This window comes from Microtus oregoni, unplaced genomic scaffold (genome assembly GCF_018167655.1).
Source record: "Microtus oregoni isolate MIOR12 unplaced genomic scaffold, Mior012 000099F_ref0000060, whole genome shotgun sequence".
In the NCBI taxonomy this organism is placed as follows: domain Eukaryota; kingdom Metazoa; phylum Chordata; class Mammalia; order Rodentia; family Cricetidae; genus Microtus; species Microtus oregoni.
The window spans coordinates 260,444-279,407 of NW_024544712.1; the positions used below are offsets into that span (position 1 = coordinate 260,444).

Here is an 18,964-nt window from a genome sequence, read left to right on the forward strand (position 1 = left end):
AATCAGAAGTAGAAATTTAAAGGCACTGACCCTGCCTTTTTAGTGGACTTTTTCTCTAGCAGTATGTCTGAGGCAGCAGCTATAAAGTTTTATAAAGTTGTTTACCCCTAGTTGTAATTACCTTTGATATTTAGAGGTGAATTATTAAGTAGAGTAATTGAGTTTGTCACAAGAAATACTTATGTTCTACAATGTTAATCAGAAGGCTTAAAATATATTAATTGTTCTTTAGTGTGATCTGATCTTCCAGGTATGGATGCTAGCTAATTGCAGAACCATTTAGGACATATTAATCATATTAGGAAAGATAGGAAAACCTAGTATTTTACTTGTTTTTGTTATTTTCTATCCTTAGCATTCCTTGCTTTTGTTAAGTCCCTTAATGGTTTTTGATTTTTTTTTTGAGATTGGGTTTTATGTAGCCCAGGTTGGCCTTGAACTCCTGATTAACCTGTCCAGCCTCCCTGTGTAGTAATAGGAGCGGCGGGGCTGCGTCCCCAGCACCTTGGCCGCCTGGCTAGCTTATGCCCCGAAATAATTACACGGACACTGTATTCTGTTAAACACTGCTTGGCCCATTAGCTCTAGCCCTAACTGGCAAATTCTGATATCCCGATCAACCCATCTCTAATAAACTGTGTAGCACCAGTCTTACCGGGAAAGATTCTAGCCTACGTCCTCCTGGGTCTGAGCTTCATGCATCTGCCTCAGAGAGCAGAGCTATGGCGTCTGCCCGGGAGAGGGGAACATGGCGTCTCTGAGCTCACTTCCTCTTCCTCCCAGCATTCTGTTCTGTTTACTCCACCCACCTATGTTCTAACCTATCAAGGCAAGCAGTTTCTTTTTTTAATTAACCAATGACCTTCCTCCATCATCCCCGCTTCCATAATAGGTTTGCACCACCATACAAAGGGTTTTTTGAACACTTTTTAAAAATTATTTCAATTTTTTTTATCATTATTTGTGTGTGTATGAGGGAGAGGAAGAGAGGAATTAACATACACCATAGCATGCATATGGAGGTCAGAGGACAACTTTTGGGAACTGATTGTCCTGCCATGTGTTCTAGAGATCAAAAGGTCATCAGGCTTGCACAACAAGCTCTTTTACACACCGAGCTGTCTCACCAGCCCTGAAGATTTTTTATTGTAGCATAATATGCATAAAATTCAATTTTAATTGTTGAATTTAGTGACATCAAGTATAGTCAAACTGATTTATAATTACTTACACTATCCATCTCTAGAAAGTTTTCATCATCTCAGATATAAACTTTGTACATATTAAATGATTATTCTCAATTTCTCACCCTCCCTAACTTTTGATAACCAGTTCTACTTACTAGTAGCCCTTGTTGGCCTGGAACTCATACGTAGACCAGACTGGCCTCAAACTCATAGATCCATTTGCCTCTGCTCAGTTGTTCAGTGTCATCCTGGCTACATGAGACCTTGTCTTATTACAAACAAGCAAACAAACAATACACTTCCTTTCAACAGTGATAAGCCTAAGGGTGATGTCATAGGATGTTTCCAGATACTGTAGTGAATCCCTTTAATCCTAGTACTCAGAGGCTGAGACAGGCAGGTTTCTGTCCAGCCTGCCCCATGTAATGAGAACACCAAAACAAACAAAACCAACCAACCAAGTTGAACTATATATATGTTACTTGGTGAAACATGTTCAGTTCTTTTTGTCAATGCTGGGAATCACACCAAGGGCCCCATTTCATTTTTTCTATAATATCTGAGTTATATCCCCTGAATCTCTCTTCAAATCTTTATTTTAATTGGGTTGTTGATTATTAATTAAAATTAAAGCCATAATCTCATGTCTTCAATGTACCTACTATGATAGCTAAGAATACCGACTGTGTCTGACTTGAGTTTATACAGTTGTGCATGCTGTCACAGCTGCTGTGAGTTCATATATGCAGCTTCCCTGTTATCCTAGAAACACTCTTTTGTAGTAGTCACCCTCAACATCTTACAATCTTTCTGCCATCTTCTGCAATGACCCCTGAGTGAGCTAGCTTGCTTTCTTTCTTTCTTTCTTTCTTTCTTTTGATTTTTTCTTCCTTTTTTTGGATTTTGAGACAGGGTTTCTCTGTAGCTTTGGAGCCTGTCCTGGAACTCGCTCTGTAGTCCAGGCTGGCCTCAAACTCACAGAGATCCACCTGTCTCTACCTCCCGAGTGCTGGGATTAAAGGCACCTGGTTTTGATCCCTGATCTTTAAGAGGAGCAGGGTGTGATATAGATGTCCCATTTGGGATTTAACACTTTGTAATCTCTTGTCTGCATGTTGGTCAGTTGTAGGTATCTGTGTTAATCACCATCTACTGCTAAAAGAAATTCTTTGATGACGGTTGAGAGATATACTAATCTATGGGTATAACAGTCACTAGAAGCTGGTTTCATATTACGTTCATTTTGCATGTTCTCTTCTAGAATCTGTGAGATGTTTAGTCACAGGTTTTTGGCTCCAGTAAGAGCTTGAACTTTTTTTTTGTTGTTGTTGTTGCTTTGTTTGTTTTTTTGAGACAGAGTTTCTCTGTTTAATAGCCCTGCTGTCCTGGAACTTGCTCTGTAGACTAGGCTGGCTACAGAGAAACCCTGTCTCGAAAAACCAAAAAAAAAAAAAAAAGAAAGAAAGAAAATAGAAAAGAAAAATGTGCATGGAAATTTCTGTGTTATTAATTTGGAACTCGTTCTTCCACTTTAGGACCGCAAATTAACTAAAGCTGAGCAGCAACGGTTCAAAGAAGAAGCAGAGATGTTGAAAGGCCTCCAGCATCCCAATATAGTTCGATTTTATGATTCCTGGGAGTCTATATTAAAAGGAAAGAAGTGTATTGTGTTAGTGACTGAACTAATGACATCAGGAACCTTAAAGACGTAAGTTGACTCTGATAGTACCTATTGAGATGGAAATTATTTTAAGAAGTCATAAAAATTATTTATAAGCTTTCTAACTTAAGAATTTGTAGAGGGGCTGGGGCTATAGCTCAGTGAAATAGCATTTACTTAGTATATACAAGGGCTTGGTTCCATCCCTAGTAACTATAACAATAAAAAAGAACTTGTAGAATCTATTTCAGATTGATTGAAAAATCAAGATATTAATGAAGTTTGTTAGACTATGCAGTGCTGAAAAGTTAATGTTTGGGGACCTGGAGATGAAGTTCAATTGATTAAGTGCTTGCCTAGTATGCATTAAACCATGGATTCAATCCCCTGCACACATACAACTAGGAACAGTGGCACCACCTTTAATCTTAGCACTGTGTAGTGTGATAGAGATAGGAGGATCAGGAGTTGATGGTTATTCCTGGCTACATGATGAATTCATGATCAGCTTGAGCTACATGAGACCATGCCTTAAAAACCCAAAAAGTGGGGTAGAGAGATGTCTCATAAGTTAAGAGCTCTTGTTACTCTTGCAGAGCCTCCTAGCATCATTGTGATGGCTTATAACCAGGGAATCTAGTGACCTCTTCTGACATCAGTGAGTGCCTAGTACGCACTTAGAAAACATACAGGCATGCAGGCAAGCCCTCATACACGTAAAATAAATAAATCTTAAAAACCCCACAAAAGTTAATGTTTTAGATATATCATAAAATTTGAGTTAAAAATTATTATAAATTATGATTGCATTTTAAAAGATAATGACTTGCTAAGGGTTTGGCCCAATTTATACATCTTGCAAGGAATAACTACTGTTTTTTTGTTTGTAACCAACTTTTTATTTGGTATGAATTGATTGTATAATCAGTTGTATATTTTCAACTTTATTATTTAAAGTTACAATTTGATTTTTTTTTTGCTTTTTTGAGACAGGGTTCCTCTGTGGCTTTGGAGCCTGTCCTGGAACTAGCTCCTGTAGACCAGGCTGGTCTCGAACTCACAGAGATCCAAGTGCTGGGATTAAAGGCGTCTGCCACCACCACCCAGCCATTTTTCCTAACATTTTACAGTAAAATTTTATGTAGCCATGCCCTCCAGTGAATATATAAGTAATTATTTACACATAGAGAAGGGCTTTCTTTTTACAGTGGTGTTTTCATCCCACAACCTCATTCTAGTATGGTTCTTATTTTGAATTAAAAGTACTAGACTTTGTAGAGTATCTTTTGGCATAAGTCATACCATTTTTTTTTAATGTAATGTGAGGTGAGGTGGGATGGTAAACTTAAGTGTCCCGTAAAGTAACTGTAGGTCAGGTCACTGAAAGATGAGAACGAGGGTTTAAGTAGGGTTGTGGGTTTTTTTTTGTTGTTGTTTTTTGGTTTTTTTTTTTTGCTACAGCAAACAATAGAAGATAATTCAGGGGGCTGGAGAGATGGCTTATTGGTTAAGAGTACCTGCTTCTCTTCCAGAGGTCAGAGATCAGGTCCTGGTCTCCACATTGGACAACTCAAAATTGTCTAACTTTAGGCCCTAGGTGGGCCATTGCTTTATTCTGACCCCCACAGGCATGTACGCTTGTGTGCACATTAACAAATACATAAGTAAAAACAAAAAAAATCAACCTTAAAAATTATTCAGTGGTAGTATTCATAGTAAGTAAATAAGCAGAGCAGCATACTTATAGTGGTACTTATAGACTAATCTGGGAATGTTTGTTTACACATGATCTTTGTTTCTTTGAATAGGTACTTAAAACGATTTAAAGTCATGAAGCCAAAGGTCTTAAGAAGTTGGTGCAGACAAATTTTAAAAGGATTGCAGTTCTTGCACACAAGGACCCCTCCTATTATTCACCGGGATCTGAAGTGTGACAACATTTTTATCACAGGACCCACTGGATCTGTGAAGATTGGTGATCTGGGACTTGCAACCTTAATGCGCACATCATTTGCTAAGAGTGTCATTGGTGACTAATATTTTACAGTTTCCTGCTGGGTGTTAGATTTGTCAGTTGTATAGGACTGGAATAAAGCTGATGAGTTAGCTACAGTTTTGGGCAAAATTTTGAGCACTGCCTGTTTTTTAAGGTTTTTGTTACACACACACTATTTTTTTAAAATTAAGACAGGATCTTCTGTAACCTGGGCAGGCCTCAAATTTGCTATGTAATATATGACCTTGAACACTCCAGTCTTCGGATTTTAGGACCCAGACAGCACATTCAACCGTTAATTTGCTTTGAAATATTTGTGAATATGATTTGAAATACCAGTTATATGAAAACTGACTTATTTCTAATACCTAGTGTGTATATTTTATAGAATATATTAAGAACTAATTTTTTAATTTATCTTTATTTTACATGTATGGGTGTTTTACCTACATGTATGTCTGCATATACAGTGCCCACAGAGGTCTGAAGATGGTGCTGGAGCCCTCAGAGTTGGAGTTTCAGACAGTTGTTAGCCTTAGCCACCATGTGGATTCTAGGAACTGAACCCCAACAAGTGCTCTTAACAGCTGAACTATCTCTCCAGCCTCATCTATTAAGGATTATTGAAAGATTTTGAAGACTTAAAGAAAAAAATTTACTAAATTAATTTATGCAAATTTGAATTAAAAAGACAGAAATGCAAAATAAAATCAGATTTAATCTATATCTAGTTATCTTTTTATTTGGAGACAGGATCTCTTTATTATATAGTAATTCTGGCTGACCTGGAACTTGCTATGCATAGTAGTCTGGCCGCAAATTCAGAGATCCTCCTGCCACTGACTACTGAGTGCAGGCATCAAAGGCTTGCATCATAGTGCCTAGCCTTTTCTTTTCTTAGGACCGGATTTTATTGTAGACCAAGATGGCCTTGAAAATACTATGTAGCTGAGAATAACCTTAAAATTCTTTAACCTTCTTGCTTGTTACTATACAAGTACTAGGATTACAAGTGTGAGCCACCATGCCTGTCTAAAGTTAGATTTTTTTAACATCTTAACCTTGAATTGTACTTTAAATTGTACTTCATCAGTAAAAATGTTAAATTTGTTATTTTTTTTTGAGATAGAGTCTCTCTATATAGCCTTGGCTGTCCTGGAACATTCTGTAGACCAGGCTTGGCCTCAAACTCAAAGAAATCCATCTACCTCTGTTTCCCAAATGCCAGGACTAAAGGTGTGCACCACCACACCCAGCCTAACTGATAGATTTACTTTGAAAGAGCAGAAAGTAATAGATACTTTTTATGGGAAAGAATATCTTGATTAATATATCTCTTTAATAAAAATATGGTTATGGTGTTATTTTGTAGGCACTCCTGAGTTTATGGCTCCAGAGATGTATGAAGAACACTATGATGAATCTGTAGATGTTTATGCTTTTGGGATGTGTATGTTGGAAATGGCTACTTCGGAGTATCCATATTCCGAGTGCCAGAATGCAGCTCAAATATACCGTAAAGTAACCAGTGTAGGTATACTTTTATTCATTTTACTTCACAGATTGCCACATTTTGTGTTAAAATTGATAAAATTGACTTAGTAGAATTTAATTATAGGACAGGACAAAGGGTGTGACTTAGTGGAAGAAAAAAGAAAAAGTCCCTTCTCCATTATGGTTTATTTTTATATAACAATGTTAGTTTAACCATTCACTTAGAAAAGGTTTATAAAGGTTTCTATTTATGTACTTGAACTCTATTAGGGTCATATAAAATGTTCTGTATTGTTTTGGAGAAAATGTACAGGTATGGTACAATTTTAGATATTAGTTTTGGTCTTGGTTGTTTTTTTGTTTTTTGGGTTTTTTTTCCTGAGACAGCATCTCACTATGTGCCTCTTACTGTCCTGGAACTTACTACATAGATCAGGCTGGCTGCAATGTCAAAGAGATGCTCTGCCTCTGCCTATGACGAGCTGGGATTAAAGGCATGCTCCCCTACACCCGGTTTGATTGGTCTTAATTTTTAAAGCTGGATAATAAAACTAAAAGAGTTTGAAGGACTTTAATACTTTAAGTGCCCAGTTAGGAAATAGAATTCAGCATGTAGTTTGACAAGTGAATCTCTTATATAAGTAATGTTTTATGTTAGAAATTGCAAGAACTGCAATGACAATAAGTGTTTGCTGCCCTAGGAAAGCTTACATTTCTAGGAGGAGAATAATATCAATAAAGAAATAGCTAGCAAGACATGGTGGTGCATACCTGTAATCCCAGCACTTGGGAGTCTAAGTTTGAGGCCAACGTGGGCTACAAAATGAAACCCTATTTGGAAAATAAGAAAAAAATCAGTATAAAATAAAAGGATAGGAGTATAGTAAGGGATGCAAAGTAGAATTGGAGTGTTTTCATTGTTTAGGGTAGACTACTTCGCATATAGCTGGGTGACTTGAGATAGATCATGAAAGAGATTGTTAATGTTTCAGGAAGTTAATAATAAGAGTCATCTTTTAATCTTTTAAAATTAAGTTATTTTAAATAGACAGATGACATTGTATACATTTATGGGATACAATATGATATATACAATGTAAAATCAAGGTAGTTTACCTCTAACTTCATTTCCTTATTATTTTTTGTGGTGAAACATTTAAAACTTACTTTTTAAGTTACTTTATAATATGCTGTGTTTTATTGACTATAGTCATTGTGCTGTGGACTGTATTTCAAAGCTTTTTCCTGCTGTTTAATTGCAACTTTTACCCATTAAGCAACAATTCCTAATTTCTTCCCAGCCTCTGATAAGAGCTCAGAAAAAGAACTGCAATGCCTTATTAGTGTATGTCCTTTATCTAAAGAACCCCAAGTACAAAAGTATTTTGTGCTTGATTTATAAATTATAATTCTATAACTGTCTTCACTTACATATAGAGAAAGGCATGAATTGCCAAGAAAATCAGGAAGAGGTTAGAGGAGAGATTATACAGGACGTTTTCTATGTATAGAATAACATTATCAGGGTTTCACTGTGTCACTGAGGCTGACCTTGAACTCATGAATTTCTACCTTAGCCTCCCAAGTTCTGTGCATAATACAGTCTTTTTTGTGATTCTGGGGATGAAATTTAGGGCCTAATGAAAACTACACAAGTGCTCTACCACTGATCCATACCCTTAGCATAACTGCAATTTTGAATAACTATTATTTTTATATTAACATACAAAAATACCATATCACAATTTACATTTGTACCTCTCTCATAGCTTCTTGAATTTTGGATCCAAATTAATTCCCAATCTTGCTAGATTTATCTAGTATATGAGTCTTTATTTTTTAAGGTAGTATGATAGGTTTAGAAGTAGATCTTAGGTTGTCTCAATTTATGGCAATTATTTTTCCAGATTAATTTGCAATTTTCTATTTAATGACTACAATGATAATTGGATAGTTTTCTTTTTTTGTTTTGTTCCTGTCCTGGAACTAGCTCTTGTAGACCAGGCTGGTCTCGAACTCACAGAGATCCGCCTGTCTCTGCCTCCCAAGTGCTGGGATTAAAGGCATGCGCCACCACCACCTGGCTTGGATAGTTTTCTGAAAGCCTAAAACTTATAAACAAAAGGTATAAAATGAGCAGATTAAGGTAGATGACATGCTTACAGGAAAATTATAAATTGTCTGGACCTCATATTTGTATTTTTATTTTAAAAGTGTACATATAAAGTAATAGTTACTTTTTCACATTTTTATATGTATTATTTTAATTTGTTCTTATTCATCCTCTCACTAATCTCTCATATTTTCCCTGTCTGCATCTTGCATTCTATTCCCACTAATAATCCTCACTCTGCTTTTGTATCATATGTATTTCATTATCCCCCAGTCTCTCCCTCCCTTTTCATGACTGTTTCTCCCCATTCTCACACACAGGCACACACAACACATACACATGCACACACACACACAGACATTATTCCACATATGGTAGAGAACATGTATTCTGGCTTATTTTATTTAACATGATTTCCAGTTTCATCTATTTTCCTGCGAGTGCTGTGATTTCATTATTCTTTATAGTTGAATAAAATTCTGTTGTATATATGTACCACACTTTTACTATATATTTATTTGTGAATAGACATCTAGACTGGTTAATTTCTTAACTGTTGTGGATTGTATATTAATAAACACAGTTGTATGAGTGTCTCTGTGGTATGTTGACTAAAGAGTCCTTTGGATATATACTCTGGAGTGTTATAGCTCTGTTATATGACAGTTTTATTTTCAATTTTTTGAGGAGCCTCCATACTGATTTCCATAATGGTTGCAATACATTACATTCCTACCAGCAACTGATAAGGTTTCTACTTTTCCACATACTTGCCAGCCTTAGTTTTCATTTCTTTTTCTTTTTTTTTGCTTAATTTTAAAAGTTCTTTGAGAATATCATGCAGTTATTTTGATTGTATTCACCCTCTCTACTCCAGGTCTTCTCAGATCCAGTCTTTTTTACTTTACTTTCCCATTTAACTTAGTGTCCATTCATTCATGTGTCTCTCTCCCTGACAAGGCCTATTTGTGCTTTTCAGATTTTTTTTATTCTTTTTTTTTTTTTTTTTTTTGGTTTTTTGAGACAGGGTTTCTTTTTAGCTTTGGAGCCTGTCCTGAACTAGCTCATGTAGACCAGGCTGGCCTCAAACTCACAGAGATCCACCTGCCTCTGCTTCCCAAGTACTGGGATTAAAGGCATGCGCCACCACTGCCCAGCTGTTCAGATATTCTTGAATGCTTCTACTGGAACATGGCCAACTTATCCGAGGCTTTACTTTTAGAGAAAACTGATCCATTCTCTATGAGCTGCTAAGAATTCCCAGTAGCCCTTCATTTAGGGGTGAAACTTTCTGCTCAACTCCCCTCTCCATGCTGAGATCTGGTCTGGCTTAGGCTTGTGCATACTGTTACAACTACTGTGAATTTATATGTGCAGCTGCCCTGCTGTGTCTAGAAGACACTGTTTCCTTGTAGTTATCCACTGCCTCTGCCTCTTTCAATCTCCTCTTTCTCAGTGATCCTTGAGCCCCAGGAGAAGGAATTGTGATATAGAGGCCCCATTTAGGGCTAAATATTTCATAATCTTATTCTTTGCACCTGAGCCAGTTGTAGGTCATTTTGTTTATTATCTACCGCAAACAGGCTTCTCTGATTAGGGTCGAGAGATGCTTTAATCTATGGTTAATGTTTAGAAAATATTGTTTATTCTTTGTTTTTATTTGTTATATTTTTAAATTAGCTTACAAAGGGATAAGTTTGTTAATGGCATTTTCATGCATGCTTCATTTTGGTTGATTTCTCTCCCAGTCTTCCCCCATTTCCAACTTTCCCCCCACTGTAACTTTCTGCCTCCCCACATTTTCCCCCTTTTACTTTCTAGCTCATGTATTTATTAGCCATTTGTATTCTTTTATATAAGTTTTATTTGTTCATTTACAATTTCATACACATATTCTTTGACAGTTTTATACATATATTAATGTACTTTGATCTTATTCATCCCATTATTCTCTCTTATGTCCTTATACCTCAGACTAAACCCCTTCCTGCATCCCCTCCCACTTTCCTGTCTTTTTATTCTGTACTTACTGCACTTAATTTGGGTTCCTTGCCTGAGCATGAGTGGGGTGTTCATCACTTGAGCAAGAGCAACTTTCCAGTGACTACACCACTGAGGAATATGATTCCTGCATATGCATTATACAGCAGCCATTAACTGCCTATCATTTCTCACAGAACCCTTTCTCTGTTCCTGATGAAATGTTGTAACCCCAATTTTCTCTTGTTGGTATTGTTTCATATTTTTAGGTTATAATATGATGGGTGTCACTGTAGCTTTTTCTTTATACATATGTACCAGTAAATTTATTCTCATTTTCCCCCTTATCTCTGCCCTCTCACATGTCTGTCTGCCCCCTTAAGTCTGTTTCCTTTGTTCCTCCTTTTCTGTTTTCTTATTATATGTGTTTATTTTGAGACAGGGTCTCATCTTACCATGTAGCCCTGGCTATCCTGGAGTTCAAGCTGGCCTTGAACTCACAGAAATCTCCCTGCCTCTGTCTCCTGAGTGCTGAGATTAGAGGCATGCACCACAGCTTCCTATTGCACATGTTTGTTACTTTCTTCATTTCTCTTAAGACATCTTACTCTTCTCTTATCCTCTTTCTAATTTTGTTACCTATAAACACAAACATGCAAATACATATGTACACATATGTAATTGTAAGTCTAGGTTCCACATATGAGCATGTAGTATTTGTCTTACCACGTCTGTTTTATTTTAACATGGTGGTTTCCAATTATAGCTGTTCTCTTGAAAATGTCATGATCATTTTATTTTAGGACTGCATGAAATTCCATTATGTATATGTACCACATTTTCTTTTTTCCATTCATCTGTTGGTAGACATATAGACTGACATTTGGGTACTGTGGTTATTGTGAATAGTGTGGCAGTAAACACAGATGTACAGTTCCATCTGTGATATGTTGGTGTAGAGTTTTGGTGCTGGGAACCAAACTTGAGTCTTCTGAAATAGCAGCAAATGCTCTTATCTGCTGATCTATTTCTCCAACTCCTTACTTTTATTATTTTTTTATTATTCATGTATGTCTGTGTGTGGTTATAGGCACATAAGTGCAGGTTCTTGTGAAGGTCAGAAGAAGGAATTGTGTCCTATGGATCTAGAGTTATAGGTAATTATGAGCCATACCTAATGTCAGTGCTGGGAACTGAACTTGACTCCTGCAAGAATATACACTCTAAGCCAGGTGGTGGTGGCACACACCTTTAATCCCAGTACTGGGGAGGCAGAGGCAGGTGAATCTCTAAATAAGGACAGCCTGGTCTACAGAATGAATTCTAGGACAGCCAGGACTACACAGAGAAACCCTGTCGTGTGTGTGTGTGTGTGTGTGTGTGTGTGTGTGTGTGTGTGTAGTATAAACTCTTAACTTCTGACTCATCTCTCAAACCCCTTTCATGTTTTCTTGATAGCCATTCTGGCTAAGGTAAGATGGAATCTTGAAGCAGTTTTAATTTGTATTTCCCTGAGCATTGAAAATGCTGAACATTTTTATTTCAAATATTCATTGGCCAGTTTAATTTTTTGAGACTTATTTTATATGTCTGAATGTTTTGCCTGTCTGTACTGTATGTGTACTATATACATACCAGGTATCTGCAGAGGTGAGATGAGAGCATCAGTTCCCCTGGAACTGGTGTTACAGATGACTGTAAGCCACATGTGGATGATGGGAATTGAACCCATGCCCTCTATAGAGCAGCAAGTGCTCTTAACAACAGAGCCATCTCTTCAGCCACTGTCTTTTCATTTTTGGGAATTCTCTATGCAGATCATTAGTCAATCTATTGATTTAAAGGGTTTTTTGGATAGTATTTACCTTTTGCAGTTCATATATTTTATTTATTCTGTTTCTAATGTCTAGCTGTCAAGATCTGGAGAGCTGGAAGACAGGTCTTCATACTTTCCAAATTTTTTTAAATAGTAACCATCCTTTTGGATGGATGAGGTAATGTATTTCAAGTACTCCACTGGAGACTCCGACATGTTTAGCTCTATAGAAGAGAATATCAGATAGATGGATGCAGAAGTTGATCGCCTTCTGACCTAAGGGCTATCAGACTCTAGTGTTACTCTCAGTTGATGAGGTCTGACACATCAACTGAGAGCAGGGTTATTTTCCCCTTTTGCATTTCTCTTAGCCAAGCCTTCTGCCATCTACAGAAGTGGCTTATTGGTTCTTTGGCTTGTTGATCATGACCTTCCAGTTTTCCAGGACTGTCTCTTGCCCTGTGGCTGTGGTAAGTTAAATTGAGGCTTTTTGTCTTCAGGTTTTCTTCATTTTGGAGTCCTCAGTTCTTCAGTCCAGTTTCTAGTAACTATTTTCCACTGCAAGATAATGCCAACCCTTGCTCTCCAAGACAGTGACAGGAATGGGAGTCTTTACTATTTTCCCATCCACTGTCTTCCTTCAACTGGTTTTGAGACTTGGCAGTACTATGCACTTATTCTTTTTTTTTTTTTTTTTTTTTTTTTTTTTAAATATTTATTTATTTATTATGTATATAATATTCTTTCTGCGTGTATGCCTTAAGGCCAGAAGAAGGCACCAGACCTCATTACAGATGGTTGTGAGCCACCATGTGGTTGCTGGGAATTGAACTCAGGACCTTTGGAAGAGCAGGCAATGCTCTTAACCGCTGAGCCATCTCTCCAGCCCCTATGCACTTATTCTAAGAGTAGGACTGCCAGTGTCTTTTCTCCAGGGCCTCCCGACTTACCTTTTGGAGGCGTTCTCAGCTTCTTCTCCCTTCCAAAGAGCAGCACTCCTGGAATTGTGATGAATTTGGCTTCTTTTCTGTGTGTTTCCCAACTTTCCCTCTCTACCTTTCAAGTATTTTATTATCACCTTTTTGAATTTCTGAAGTTCCTTCTTGCTTTTTCTCTTTAGAATAGTTATTTTGACTTTTCTCATTTATATTTCCAGACCTTATCTTATACATTTGTATCTGTGTACACACAAACATACTGTTTGTTTATGGCTTCTATCCATTTTAGAAGACTTTGAACTATATTAAATTCAGAATACTAGAAATAGAGAAGCCTTTATTTTTAAGTTGTGTTGTCTGTGATTGAGTCTCAGTAAGTAGCTAAAGGTGACCTTGAACTTCTGCCCTCACCTCTCTAGTACTGTAATTGCAGACATAGGCCATTATGCTGTGCTTCAAAGGTTTATAAAACCATATTTAGGGCTGGAGAGATGGCTCAGTGGTTAAGAGCATTGCCTGCTCTTCCAACGGTCCTGAGTTCAATTCCCAGCAACCACATGGTGGCTTACAACCATCTGTAAAGAGGTCTGGCGCCCTCTTCTGGCCTTCAGGCATACAGACAGAATATTGTATACATAATAAATAAATAAATAATAATAAAAAAACAAAAAAAATATTTATTTTGCCTGGCCTGGTAGTACATGTCTGTGGTCCCAGGTATTTGGCAATTTGGAACAGGATCTTGAAACTTGGCATATAGAAGAAATCCTGCCTCAAAGGAAACAAGCAGACAAACCGCTACTTTTTCTCTGAATCAAAAATAGTTACTATATTTGCTTTTTTAAAATCTTTTTTCCATTTGAATTTCTAAAATGTATTTCATTTATTTGTGTGTGTGTGTGCGCGTGCGTGCGCGCGTGCATGCATGCACGTACAAGTTCTCACAGTCATATTCTTAAGTATGGAGGCTAAAAGACAACTCTTGGGAGTCAGTTCTCTCCTGACATGCTGTGGGATGGAGGCTGGAACTCAGATCAAGCCTTTTCACTGCTTCCCTCCCACTTACATTTTATTTGGTGCGTGTGTGTGCGTGCATATGTGCCACATGGTGACTGTGGGGAGCAACATATTCTCTTCCTTCTACCTTTCTGTGGTTTCCAGAGGTTGAATTCAGATCATCAGGTGTGGTGGAAAGCACTTCTAACCTGCTGAGGCATCTTGCAAGTCCATTATTAAATTTTATTTTTTTAAATTATGTATGTGTTTGTGAATGTGTACTTGCATATATGTTTATGAATACCCTTCTTGGAGGCCAGAAGTTGATATCAGATTCCCTGGAGCTGGAGTTATCCCTTCAGTATGGGTTCTGGGATTGGAACTTGGGTCCTCTAAAAGAGCAGGAATTGCTCTTAACCACTGAGCCATCTCTCTAGTCCCTATTATGTTTTCCTAATTAGGATTATTATATATATATATATGTGTGTGTGTGTGTGTGTGTGTGTGTGTGTGTGTGTGTGTGTATGTATGTATGTATGTATATTGGGGGGCATTCCGCTTTTCCCCCTATTATTTCATATTAAATTGTGAGCATTCCCAATACTATTAAGTATAGTAGTATTTATAGTCTCTATATGTTTGCATATGTAATATTAAGTTTACCTCAGTTATTAGTGTAGATTATTCACAATTTTCAGTTTTTTATGGAGCTGTGATAAAAGCCTTTTTAAAAAGTTAAACTGGGCTGGTGAGATGATGCAGCTGGTAAAAGGCACTTTCTATTAAGCCTGACAACCTGAGTTCAATTCCTGGAAAATACATGGTGGAAGGCGATTGTCTACTCCTGCAAGTTATTCTCTGACTTTCACACGCATACTAGATCCTGCCTCCCTCACCAGTGAATAAAATGTAATTTTAAAAAGTTAAATTTGTCTGGGTATGGTGGCACAAGCCTATATTCTCAGCACTTGGGAGGCAGAGGCAGGCAAATTTCTGAGTTTGTAGCCAGCCTGGTCTACATAGAACAGTGGTTCTCAACCTTTTTAATGCTTCAAGCCGTTAATACAGTTCCTCATGTTGTGGTGACTCTCAATCATTTTGTTGCTACTTCATAACTGTAATTTTGCTACTGTTATGAATTGTAGTGTAAATATCTAATATGCAACCCCTGGGAAAGGGTATTCAAAGCCTCCAGGGGTCATGACACACAGGTTGAGAAACTGACAGAGAGTTCTAAAATAGTCAGTGCTATGTAGTGAAATTCTGTGTAAAACTTTTGAAATTAAATATATGTGTGTAATAATCTCATTGAATAATTGGATTTTTATGAGAAAATAAAGTTTAATATTTGCCATATTGATTTGTGCTTTTAATTGTTTAATTTGTAACAAGAAACCATTTTCTTCTCCCAGGGCATAAAACCAGCCAGCTTCAATAAAGTCACAGACCCTGAAGTAAAAGAAATAATTGAAGGATGTATTCGACAAAACAAATCTGAAAGGTGGGTGGAATTATAACAAAATTACATAAATGATGGATGCATTTTTATCATGGATACTGTAATGTATGTATATCATAGCATGCCATTTGACACGTTAGATGTTGCTATTATGTGCTGAATTTGAACTGACATTTGTATTTGTTATGATACCTTAATAGTGAGATGATGTAAAACACGTAACAAATTGCTTAAGTAGTTGAGAGTAAGCAGATAGATTACATTTGGTTTTATAGCATTGTGCCAATAATAATAGTAAGAGTAATGGATGTTTTTGTTCAAGAAGTATTCTATATTTATTTATATCAAAATTTGTATTTTCGTATAGAGAATTGCTTTAGTATTGGTTTTCACTTCCTTTTATTTTGAGCTTTGTATAATTACTGGCTTAAATTGCTAGCTTCTTTTGAAAATTTTAAAAAAATTATTTTATGTGTTTTGTGTCTGGGTGTACATACATATGCACCGTGTGCATGCAAGTGTATACAAAGGCCAGAAAGGTGTCAGATTCCCTGCGTCTGGAGTCATATGCAATTGTGAGCTACTAGCTGGGCGGTGGTGGCGCACACCTTTAATCCCACCACTCGGGTGGCAGAGGCAGGCAGATCTCTGTGAGTTCGAGACCCGTCTGGTCTACAAGAGCTAGTTCCAGGACAGGCTCCAAAACCACAGAGAAACCCTGTCTCGAAAAACCAAAAAAAAAAAAAAAGCAATTGTGAGCTACTCAATGTGGGTACTGGAAACCTGGGTCCTCTAGAAGAGCAGCAAATGTCCATTACTGCTAAACCATTTCTCTTTTTCTCTTCTCTTCTTTTCTTTTTCCGGTTTTTTGAGACAGGGTTTCCCTGTGTAGCTTTGGAGCCTATCCTGGAACTCACTTTGTAGACCAAGCTGGCCTCACAAGAGTTCTGAATACGTCACTACAACCTGCTTAGTCTGTATAATGTTGTTACTTGTATGTTCATGTTTTTAGGACCGACCATTGAATTGGGGTGATGGGCCCTGGGTCTGACTATTTCTTTTACTCAGCATTTCTTAGTTGCTTATAGTTCTTTGTCTAGAGTTGAAGCCTTATGAACTTTTCCCCTTCCACGTTAATATGTCAAATGGTGCTATCCTTTTTCAGGTTATATTTAACCAGCCATGTTACTGAGAGACTTCATGGGTGTAGCTTTTCTCTCATTTCTAGGAGACACATTTTCTGTTCTTCTGGCTCTTAAAATCTTTCCTCCCCTTTTTTTTGTAATGATTTTTTTTGTTTTGTTTTGTTTTTTGTTTATCGAGACCGGGTTTCTCTGTAGCTTTGGAGTCTGTCCTGGAACTAGCTCTTGTATACCAGGCTGGCCTCGAACTCACAGAGATCCGCCTGCCTCTGCCTCCTGAGTGCTGGGATTATATATGTATGTGTGTATACATATGGTGTATGTATGTATGTATGTATGTATGTATGTATGTAAAGGGGAAAAAATGACATGGCACACCCGTTTAATCCTAGCACTTGAGATGCCGAGGCAGGCTGATTTCTGTGCGTGTTCAAGGCCAGCCTGATATAAATAGCAAGTTCCAAGTCAGACAAAGCCACTCAGCAAGACACTGTCTCAAATTAAAAACAAATTGAACCACATTGGCTTCACCTATGACGTTCTTCTAAAAAATGAAGTACATATTAATTAAAAAATTGTCCTTTGTTTTTAAAAAAAAGTTTTTTGAAACAGAGTCTCATTCTGTATCCCAAGCTGCCCTGGAACTCACTATATAACACAGGCTGGCAAACGCTGTGGTATAGGAGGTGGGCCATTACATACAACTTCTGAGTAGATAATTATTATTGAAGTAGTCTTATTTGTAAGAATTTGAATGTCCAATTCACCTTATAGTTAATATATTTGGGGAATGTTCTTTCCTTTGTTGAAAATCTGTTGCTTTAGTCTGAGTGGCTCAGTCCAGTGGCTTTAGGCAAGCTAATAAATCTATGTAACAATTCTCTCTTGGGCATACTTTTATGTGAGTTAGACTTTGATATCAATTAAGATATTATTGGTTATTAATTCTTAAATAAGATTATTCTATGTGCATGCAAGTTGACATTTCTGGTGTCCCTAGTAATAAATTGGTTATAAGATGTAGTTTTTATAGCAAAACAAATAATAAATGGTTTAATAGAAAATGTAAATAAAGTAAGAGTCTCACTGGATGCAATTAACTTTACTATTTAAAGGACCATATTTTGCTTATGACTGAAAGAATTGATAATCATATGTATATTTTGTTTATTAGGTTATCTATCAAGGACCTACTAAATCATGCATTCTTTGCTGAGGATACTGGACTGAGGGTGGAGTTAGCAGAGGAAGATGATTGTTCAAATTCATCCCTGGCCCTAAGACTCTGGGTTGAAGATCCTAAAAAATTAAAAGGCAAACATAAAGACAATGAAGCTATTGAATTCAGTTTCAATTTAGAAACAGATACACCCGAAGAAGTAGCATATGAACTGGTAAGTCAATCTTAGTGATGCTTTCCCTACACATAACAGTATCCTGATTGATTAATGCTTGTTTTCTACTTCTCCTTGTTTTATTTTCTTTCTTCTGTGTACTTTTTCTCTTGCAATATGTTTGTATAGGTCTGCCTGCAGAGACATTCATTTTTACCTTCCCAGTGCAGGGATTATAGGTGTGTCCTTTTGTTGTTATTTTTTGGTTATTCAAGATATGTTTTCACCATTTTGCCCTGGCCATTCTAGAAGTCACTCTGTAGACCAGGCTGGCCTTCAAATCACAGAGATCTGCCTGCCTCTACATCTGGGATTAAAGGTGTGTGCAGCAATACTTTTTTGTTGGGACTTCCAGTCTGCAAATAATGACCTAGAGATTTATGATTAATTATGAAGGTTTGGCCTTTAGCTTAGACTTGTCTCAACTAGCTCATAGCTTATATTAACCCATATCTTTAAATCTATGTTCTGCCACGTGGCATTTTACCTCTCTTCCATCTTGCACCTTCAGTCTCGTCTCTGTGTCTGGCTGGTGACCCTACTTTTCTTCTTCCCAGAGTCCTCTCTCTGTAGTTGTCCCACCTATACCCCCTAACTAACTGTGGCCGTTCAGCTTTTTGTTACACCAGTCATAGCAATACACCTTCACACAGTGTACATATATCCCACAAAAGGTGTGTGCCACCACCACCCTGCTCAGGTGTGTGCTTTTCTGCTTTGCACAGGTGCTGGGATTCCAAACTCTGGTGTCCATGCTTGCATGTCAAATACTTTATTGACCAAGGCATC

At 37.2% G+C, this 18,964-nt stretch overlaps 1 protein-coding gene across 1 annotated transcript in view; it reads left to right on the forward strand.

Annotated features, from left to right (window-relative positions):
• The window catches only part of LOC121443086 (serine/threonine-protein kinase WNK3-like), a 99,373-nt gene that overhangs the window by 9,674 nt on the left and 70,735 nt on the right, over window positions 1-18,964 (forward strand). Inside the window, 5 exon segments of the mRNA XM_041644771.1 lie at window positions 2,723-2,895; window positions 4,656-4,876; window positions 6,216-6,373; window positions 15,593-15,681; window positions 17,956-18,175. Of these exon segments, the coding sequence (XP_041500705.1) occupies window positions 2,723-2,895; window positions 4,656-4,876; window positions 6,216-6,373; window positions 15,593-15,681; window positions 17,956-18,175 (861 nt within the window).